Raw genomic sequence first — 10356 nt, forward strand, 5'->3', positions numbered from 1 at the left:
CTTGTCCTGAGTTTAGTTATGACATTGAGATATTCAGATGAGATTTTAAACTGATTTCATGATGTCTCACTACACATTTGGGACATAAGGTAAAAGAAATCTGAAACATTTGGGACATAATGTAAAACAAATCTTAAACATTTGGGACATAATGTAAAACAAATCTCAAACATTTGGGACATAATGTAAAACAAATCTTAAACATTTGGGACATAATGTAAAACAAATCTCAAACATTTGGGACATAATGTAAAAGAAATCTCAAAAAGTCTCCAAAAATAAAAGGTTGTAACCGAAATTTATTATTCCCCTCCTCCTACAACTTGTAGTTGCAGGATAAAAAGATAATTGTATTGGTTTAACTTTACTAAAGTTAAACAGAAGCTGAAGTTTGGCCTTTAAGAGTTTTTTTTAGTTCGATATGTTTCGGGAAAACCCGTCTTCAAATAATGAAAAACCAGCCAACTAGGTTGGGATTTATGTGTGTAGTGTAGTAACGCTAATCTTGAGTGCTCAAATTTTCTGATTCATATATCTTTGCAAGCTGATGGCGTAAACCTTTGAAAACTTTTTTATCTAAGCTCATAGTTTAAGATATTTGAGGTCTATATCGTGTCGCAAAGATATAAGGATTAAAAAATCAGGTTTTATAGAAAAGACTCAATTGCTTTTTTATTGGTGAAATTTAAAAAAAAAATATTCTTGAAGAAGACTTTTTACCAGCGATAAACCTTTCGTATAGACCATATCGATTAATCCCTTTTGACCTTTTTTAATGTCAATCATATGATCTTTTACGTATTTATCTACTAACCTTTATCATCATTATCTTAATAATTTTGGAGAAATAGTTTTATCTTCTTTACAAAAATATTCAACTTATCTTAATGAAGCTAAGCTGAAAAGAGCTACTCTCTTATTAAAAATATTTATTTTTAAAATACAAATTTTAAACATTGTTCTGAAAAAAATATTGTAACCTTTACTTTAAAATAATGAGTCTAATGAACGCCTTTAAGAAGGCTATAGATACATATTTTAATAATTAGACAAAATGTAGTTTCAGTAGAAGTAAATATTTCCATTTACTGTTTTAGTGCCGATATTAGAATTTGTCTCTAATTGGATAATGAGATAGATAGAAAGATAGATGTTACCGCCATACAATTTCAATTGGTTCAGAATAGACAACAAACACATGACTAAACCTTGATTGGATCAGGCGCTAATGGACTCGACAGACTATATGCTATTTAATCATAAATACAATTTATTTTCTGAGTTGTACGAAAAGTTTGACGCTGATTCCATGTATATACATGGAATCAGCGTCAAACTTTTCGTACAACTCAGAAAATAAATTGTATTTATGATTAAATAGCATATAGTCTGTCGAGTCCATTAGCGCCTGATCCAATCAAGGTTTAGTCATGTGTTTGTTGTCTATTCTGAACCAATTGAAATTGTATGGCGGTAACATCTATCTTTCTATCTATCTCATTATCCAATTAGAGACAAATTCTAATATCGGCACTAAAACAGTAAATGGAAATATTTACTTCTACTGAAACTACATTTTGTCTAATTATTAAAATATGTATCTATAGCCTTCTTAAAGGCGTTCATTAGACTCATTATTTTAAAGTAAAGGTTACAATATTTTTTTCAGAACAATGTTTAAAATTTGTATTTTAAAAATAAATATTTTTAATAAGAGAGTAGCTCTTTTCAGCTTAGCTTCATTAAGATAAGTTGAATATTTTTGTAAAGAAGATAAAACTATTTCTCCAAAATTATTAAGATAATGATGATAAAGGTTAGTAGATAAATACGTAAAAGATCATATGATTGACATTAAAAAAGGTCAAAAGGGATTAATCGATATGGTCTATACGAAAGGTTTATCGCTGGTAAAAAGTCTTCTTCAAGAATATTTTTTTTTTAAATTTCACCAATAAAAAAGCAATTGAGTCTTTTCTATAAAACCTGATTTTTTAATCCTTATATCTTTGCGACACGATATAGACCTCAAATATCTTAAACTATGAGCTTAGATAAAAAAGTTTTCAAAGGTTTACGCCATCAGCTTNTCACCCCATGGATTAACCATTTCACCCCATCGACTAACCATTTCACCCCATGGACTAACCATTTTACCCCATGGACTAAAACCATTTCACCCCATGGACTAACCATTTCACCCCATGGACTAACCATTTTACCCCATGGACTAACCAGGTCTAAATGTATTCTGTTTCTCTAATATGAATTTAATTGGTCTATAATTCAACTATCCCACTGCAACCGAAACTGATCTCCGGTATAATTTTGTGACCTCGTATCTTCTCTAGATTTAATTTTACAAATATGAAGAAGAAAAAATATTTGGTTATATTTTAGAAATGACAAACAATTATGCTCTTCAATTGCAAAAGTTAGGGTTGAAAACGTAAAAGATTTTAATCTAACTCGGTCCTTTCTAATCATCAAACTTGTTTTACCCGGTATAGCAAACAACTAGTGATTATTGAAACTTTCAATTGGAAAGAAATTTCTTACCCGTAAAAAGTATGCAACGAATTCTCCTTATATATTTATGATTTTGGTCAAAAATTTACTTTATATTTATCTTTGCATAACATATCTATTATAAATTGCTCTAGATGCAAAGTGTTCTGTAAAATGTTAAAAAAGTGTTTCGAATAATTTTCTAAATGGTGCAAATTTGAAATGCAAAAATGTTAAATAGGTTTCAAAAGAAATGCCTCTTAAAATTTTAATATATGTTTAACAGTGTGTAAATTATTAATTATTGTTGTTAAAGCCAGTATTTAATATCGTTTTATTCCATAATTTCTGTTAATACATTCTGGAATAATAAATCATTATTTAATTATTAAAGGGACTGTAAATTATTAATTATTGTTGTTAAAGCCAGTATTTAATATCGTTTTATTCGGTAACAGTACCCTTTTAACCATAGACTTTTAGGTCAAATACGAGCTTTTTTTGTGTAACAGGGTTCCTGTTTACACCAAGGTTATAATGCAAGGAAAGTTAATTGCAGTTGCGTATACTCTGGGTACATATTGAAACCAGTTCTCTACGGGCGGAATTTGTAAACAATAATAGATGAATCAGTGTTCGTTTAGTATCCGAGGAGGTTAAAAGAATAGTTTCCTATGACTAGAATATTTCATTGATTTTTCATGTGAAAGATGGATCCCATGTCAGGCTTTGACATCCGTCTTGTGTTTACATTACCACCCAGAGACAGTACACTGCAGTACACAAGATGCGTACACTTCTGAAAAAACTTTCCTTGCATTATTTCCTTGGTTTACACTATGTTGATGTAGATGTTTTCATTTGATTGGACAGAGTTTTCCTGCCTCGATGACTAAATTAAAGGGTAACGTTGTGAATCGAGCATTATCATCTGTGCTAGAAGGGTTACTTGAAATTACGCGTACAGTCTTTATAAAATGAGATTTTTATTTGTGTGTAACAAAAACTTACTGAAGTCGTTCCTTCTCAATATATTCGAGAGCCTCAGCTCTCTGTATCACGGAAACTATCTTCTCCTGTACCAAAACCAACCAATTAAATCATCAATAAATCAATCATTTAGCCAACCAACCAACCAACCAATCAATTAATCTATCAATCAATTGACACACAATCGATCAATCAATTCAATCAACCAATTGAGAAATAAATCAACCAACCAATCAATTAATCAATCATTCAATTTGCCAACCAATCGATCTATAAACTCAATCAACCAATTGAGAACCAATTGAGAAAATTAAAATTCAAATCAAATCATTTGATAAATAAAGTAATTTACCCAAAATTAAAATTAAAATGTTAAAAATGAGGAATTCAACTAACTAGCCCCCAAAGAACGAAATTCCAAGTAACTAGCTCCCATGTCCCAATTAAAAAATTTCCAAATTGAAAAACATAACGAAGTAACTTAAGCTGTATTACATTTTGTAATTCCCCTCCTGTTCTTAATAAAAACTGTTTTATTAAGATTTATTTGGTTTGGTTTGGTTTCCTGTTCGCAGTTGGATAAAGGCTGTGGCTGCTTCCAATGGTTAATGCTTGCTGTTTTCACCGACCAGCCTGCGTGCAACCTTAAAACATATTTTTTGTAAATAAAATAAGAAATCCGAAAAAGGCAACAAACAAATAAACTTTAAAAACCTCATTTCATACCGAAAAGAGTGAGAAAGAAAAAAATGTCCCAGGCGTGGGACATAGGAGTTCAATTGCCTTTATCTTTTTTTTCCGTTATGTCTTTGATTTTTCAAGCTTAGATTATTTGATCGAACAGAATTTATATTTTGAAATATCTAAGGTCTACGACATTGGGTTGCAAAGATAAAGAAATTAGAAAATCAGTGATAGTAGCAAAGAATTAATTAGTTTCCCTTCCAAATTGTTACACATTAGTTGTAGTTTCTGCTCTAAGGCGATATAAAAGTAAATTGTTATTTTTTGGGACATCCTGTACGATTAAATAATACAGAGTGCCCGTATCATATTAGATTATCTTCAAGCTTTAACGCCAAAAACACAAATAATACTAAAAAAACCTAACATTATTTTAAAGAAAATTTTATATAAGCCTTATTCAATTTCACAAAATGATTTATTCTTCTTAAGATTTCTTATCCGTCACGAAAAACGTGATTTAGACCCATTGACGATCTAATACACTAGAGTTTAAGTAGAAGTATTTCCATTTACTGTTGGCGCCTATTAAATGATTCATATCTCTAATTGGATAATGATAATAAACATAGATGTTACCACCATAAAATTTCTATTGGTTCAGAATAGACAACAAACAATTGACTGAACCCTGATTGGATGAAGCGCTAATGGAATCGGCATACAAGTGTGAATATGATATGGGACACCCTGTATATTCCTGTCTATTTTGTATAAATCAGTGGATAGAGAGAATGCGTTGTAATACAGTGGGATTAGTAGAGGGATACCACGGATATACAGGATATACTATAAAACTAATTTGTATTTATGTTGATCATAACAATAGAAATTTTATCAATTCTTACTCAATACAACACAGAGAAAATTCCAGAATAAGAATCTCAAAAGATAGCAGTTATTTTATAATGTTCAATCAAAATTCTGCATAAGGACAATTCCAATTTTTATCTTTTGATAAATATATAAAGTAGTAATCTCTGTGTGTCTGATCATAACTCGGAAACCTCTTCACTGATCTGCCTTAAATGTTGATAGGGAAACTTGTTAAACTCCGGGAATGTTCTTAGCTTTGTTTAAAATATTGCTTAGATATTAAGGCAAAACTGGGTTCCTAAGCCAGTACTTCGAAGTATATATATAAATTTTTTTAAAAGAGATTTTTTTGTCCCCAGGACATGATCGGGTTGTTACGATCAAATCTCGGAATTTTTTCTATTGCGAAAGTTTGGTGTTGTCTGGGTTTTTTTATTGATCTACCAGGGGTTGTAATCTGGCAGCACATTCATCCATCCACGCTTCATTCATTCTGAGAAGAGGGTTGACAAGATTCCAGCTGCCTAAGATTCTTCTTAGGCCTGAGAATATAGAGTGCAGGAATCCTTCTGATATACTGGAATGAGGCCCGGGTGCCGTACTGATAGGAAACATCACACTCATTGCTCCCTAACATCTGTAAGCCCGGATTGGATACCCCCAGGTACCTATAGCTGGCAACCATAGACTCTCCCTGCTTGTCCACCATTCCTCTCTTCATCGTCATTCACTTGGATCAATCCCACTTGAAGCTTCTTTCTTGTTGAGTAGAAAGCACGCACCCTTTCGCTGCGAGAGCTGTTGACAGCCGCCCCTCTGTCCTCCTACATCCGTCAGGTGGTCATAACTGCTAAACCAGATGTCGGCTTCAGATGTTTTTGAAACCACAGGTTTGTGTGGAGTACGGGAATCGAACCCGTGAACACCAGTCTGGACACCAATCCAATTACTGGCTGTGGACAAGTGTGCTTAACTTCAGTGATCTAACGAGAACTGGTGTCACACACTCTCCACGCCACCCCACAAATAATATATAATAATATATATATAAATTAGTAATCCCTGGTTGTAGGGATGTCCGATCCTAACTCAGAAGAACCTATTTTATTAGCCTAGTTTTATGCGGAAACTCCATGCAAAGCTGGATTCCCAACCTAGTATTTATACAAAGAAGTGTTCTTTGTTTATCTGTTTGTTGGTCCGATCATAACTCAGGAACCCCTACACCGATTTGCCTCAAAGTTTGATTGGGGATCTCTGAAGAACCACTGGAATGTTCTTAGCTTGGTTTTCAAATTTTAAATTGACTGATTTTAAATCGAAAGTTTTGTTTTACGTCAAAATATTGTTTTACTTGGTATAATATAAACATTCTTGTCATAAATGTTCTGAACTTTTTGATAAATAATATAAACTGGAAGAGCAGCTTAACCTTTTAGTTGAGCCCTTATTATTGCCATTAACTATGGATTGGATGGATTGGATGGATTGGTTACAAGAAAAACATTATTAGAATCCATCTTTTCAGATAAACATAGATAATCTTAATAGTTTATCATCATTAGATGTATACGTCAATCTTCTTTAATTTACTTTTCTACATCTTCTATTTCAGTACCTTTTCATTCATGAAATAAGAGATTAAAAATAATGATGATAATTGTTTTTTTTTTGCAAAGATCATGAAAATTGAAAACAAGTAAATATTTGTATTTAATAAAAATTTGATCAAATATGTATTTTATACGTAACTTTTATTTTTCTTTTTTTGGTAATGTTTGACTTTCAACCGGTTTTTTTAACTCTAAGGATTTTCAGATACTTTAAAATATAATACAAAATATTGACTTGTTGGTTTTTTCTTTTTAAGTGTACTTTAACGGAATTGAGTCTTTCACGCACCTCTGACCCTTTAGTAAAAGTAAATTTAACCTAAAGTCTGACCGCGTCAGCCTTGTTGCACCGGCTAGTCCTATTAAGTGTCTGCTGTATTTACCCAATGTAATGGCGATACAGTACAAACCGGGACCGGAAAGGTTGACCCGGATCGGAAATTCAAATGTACTACGGATGCCCGTGCTTTGTTTCTTAAACTCAAAATTTCAAATTCCTATACTTTTGAAACCTATTGATGTAAACTTTTGATATTTCAAACTTGGATTATTTGATATATTTGACATGACAGAATTTATAATTTGAAATATCTAAGGTCTACAATATTGGGTTGCAAAAATATAGAGATTTAAAAATCAGAGTTTGTGGCGAAGACTAAATTCCTTTAGCAAGAAGAGGAAAAAAAAACTTTACAAGATATAAATTAAAGTCTTTATAAAATGAATATAACTTAAATGCCCGACAGGAGAGGAAGTCGTTGTCAATCTTTTGTTTAAACTTTTCTAAGAAAAAAGCTAGGGTTGTGGCACTGTGTGAAGCAACGAATTTGAACGGTACCGTCGGGAATCGAACATGTCTATGCATATGGAAGTTACAATACTTACTTTGCTCTGAGAGCAAGTTGTCTATCGCTTGGGCAAACCCAGGCGTCGGAGGACATCTTGTCCCTCCCGAGGGAGGGGGAGGAGGCTCGGTGCACAGGGGAGGTCGGAGATATCTAAAGTAATAAAATTTTACAAAAAAAAATTTAAGTTATCATTAAATATTTTTACAGTTGTATCAGTTTATTAAAAAATACGATCGTTTTGTTCATTTACAACTGATCAAAACAAATCCCCCAGAACAGTGTACTACAGTACACAATATCATACCAATACATGTTTACAATGTCATACCAATGTCATACCAGGTGCCACCTGTTATTCTATAGTATATATATTCTGAATCTGAGCAAAGAACATTTAAACCTTTAGCCTTTTTTGATCCCGATTTGTTTTTAATTTTAAAGACCGATATCGCAGTATTGTTTAGATTTTGTTCGACATTTAAGGTTAAATAACGTTTTGAATTAAAATATCCTTTACGCTAAAAAAAAGAATTTTAGATTTTTTATTCTTTTCACAGCTTGTAATAAATTCAAAATTGTAATGAGTTTTCTTTCTCTCTGTGCTGAAATTAATTTAATTTGAATCCGTGCAATGGAATGGAATAAAGGCTTAATCATAACGTTATTTCATGGTTTCATCCTTGTTTCCTCGCTTTAACATTATGAAACTGCAATACAAATATAATAAAGATAAAAACATATTCCGCTTTCATTCATTCTTTCATTCATACTAGAATATTCTTAGCATACACACAAGAGATGAGATTTATTCGATAATTCACCCTAGCATCTTCATCAAATCATTCATCCTAGAATATTCTTAGCATACACACAAGCGATGAGATTTATTCGATAATTCACCCTAGCATCTTCATCAAATCATTCATCCTAGAATATTCTTAGCATACACACAAGCGATGAGATTTATTCGATAATTCACCCTAGCATCTTAATTCTTTCAATCACCCTAGCATCTTCATCAAATCAATCATCCTAGAATATGCTTAGCATACACACAACTTACAAGCGATGAGATTTATTCGATAATTCACCCTAGCATCTTCATTCTTTCATTCATGCTAGAATATTCTTAGCATACACACAAGCGATGAGATTTATTCGATAATTCACCCTAGCATCTTCATCAAATCATTCATCCTAGAATATTCTTAGCATACACACAAGCGATGAGATTTATTCGATAATTTGCCCTAGCATCTTCATCAAATCATTCATACTAGTGGTTTCGTTTAATTAAAATAATTACTCTATTCTTCGATTTTATTCTAATAATCAGTCATTCAAATTAACCATCATTTATTCATCCGGTCATTAAAACATTCTACAATTAATTTGTCATAGCAATTATGCAATCTTATATCTATATTAATTAAAAACCTATTTTTTATTAAAGAACTGTTTTTAATAATCTTTGTATTAACCTATTTTTAGAAAAAGAAAAGAAAATAGAATTATTAGATACAATTATATTATTTATCAATAGTTCTGAAAAAAAAACAATTTGTGGAATTTCTTTGAACAAGTTTTCTAAATTCTTTTCATTTTATCTTATCAGAGTAAAACCTGAAAAGAGAATTAAACTGCAAAACAACATTTTAATTTTTTTCTCTGACCCTGTTTAAAAAAAATACAGAAACAAAAGTTGACAATTAAACCTTAGTATTACCAGAGGCCGAATTTTAAGAATTTGAGCGGCGGTATAAATTTAAGCCGCGATTTAAATATGGTTGGTTCCACTTAAAATTGTATCAAATGTGTCAAGATTTAAGCCGGCGCTTAATTTAAACCGGGTTTTGACGGATTTAAACCGCGGCTCAAATTCTTTAAATTCCATCTCAGAAATGGACAACTTTCTCTTTCGATTTAAAGAGTTAATCTTCAATTCAAAAGTTTATCCCTGTATATCTGACTCTAAGAAACATACCAAGTAAAAATGTTACCCTTATTTATTTATGATCTTATGAACGTTGTTGATTTCTCTTCTCAGAAAAATTTAATAGTTTTAATCTTTACCACCTAATCCAGATTAAAAACTAAACATATCGAAACTAGATTAGAATTTGTGGCGAGTAATAAATTCCCTTATTTCAAGTGACTCTCCATGCAAAGATGACAACACCCGATTCACAACCGTACCCTATAAAACCTTTGTCTGTTGATGAAGTATATATAGATTATTTACAATTGTTTCTCCTGCAGGAAAACATATGGAAATATCAGAAATACAAACTTTAAACCTGGAAAAACGACAATATCTTTCACATTTTTTATAAAAAAAGGGTTCAAGGGTACCGTTGTGAATCGGGCATTGGGGTTTTTGAATTTAGGGTCACTTGACAATAAAATGTTACCTGGTTGATGGTATTACAAGGAGCTGAAAGTCGACGGCGTGAGTCGAAATCTCCCGGGGACAAACTGCTCCCGCCGCTGCCAACAGGGGACTGTCGCTGCCCCACCCCGCCCCCAATACTTGCTCTTCCATTCATGCTTAAGCCCCGCCCATTTTTTCTAAAAAAAATTATGAAATATTAATTTGGATGTTAGTCTTTCGGGAGAGCATTGAATCTTCTCCACATACTCAAATTCTCTAATTCTATATCTTTGTAACCTGATGGTGTAATTCTCTGATTGAAACTTAAATTATGCGATCTTACAGAATTCATAGTTTCAAATATCTAAGTTCCACGACATTGAGTTGCAAAGATATAGGGATTACAAATTTGAGTTTGTGATAAATGCTCAATTCCTTCAGAATTTACTGAATAGCCCTCCTAGCC

The 10356-nt window shown here is 32.0% G+C and overlaps 1 protein-coding gene across 1 annotated transcript; it reads right to left on the minus strand.

Annotated features, from left to right (window-relative positions):
• Positions 1-3489: 3489 nt before the first annotated feature.
• Positions 3490-10083, minus strand: LOC111697885 (uncharacterized). Its single transcript, XM_023468020.1, has 4 exons — positions 9931-10083; positions 7557-7669; positions 4064-4142; positions 3490-3584 (listed from the first exon to the last, which is right to left on the minus strand). Exons 1-4 carry the CDS (start codon positions 10063-10065, stop codon positions 3516-3518), a joined length of 396 nt encoding a protein of 131 aa, XP_023323788.1. The 5' UTR covers positions 10066-10083; the 3' UTR covers positions 3490-3515.
• Positions 10084-10356: the final 273 nt, after the last annotated feature.

This window comes from Eurytemora carolleeae, unplaced genomic scaffold (assembly GCF_000591075.1).
Source record: "Eurytemora carolleeae unplaced genomic scaffold, Eaff_2.0 scaffold306, whole genome shotgun sequence".
Taxonomy (NCBI): domain Eukaryota; kingdom Metazoa; phylum Arthropoda; class Copepoda; order Calanoida; family Temoridae; genus Eurytemora; species Eurytemora carolleeae.

Bases quoted from the DNA above. Each gene is read 5' to 3' on its own strand.
- LOC111697885 (XM_023468020.1), bottom strand. From the start codon at position 10,065: ATGAATGGAAGAGCAAGTATTGGGGGCGGGGTGGGGCAGCGACAGTCC. The intron at 7,670-9,930 runs GTAACATTTTAT...TTATTACTTTAG, and splicing joins CTTGTAATACCATCAACCAG to ATATCTCCGACCTCCCCTGT. The intron at 4,143-7,556 runs GTAAGTATTGTA...ATATGTTTTAAG, and splicing joins CAACTTGCTCTCAGAGCAAA to GTTGCACGCAGGCTGGTCGG.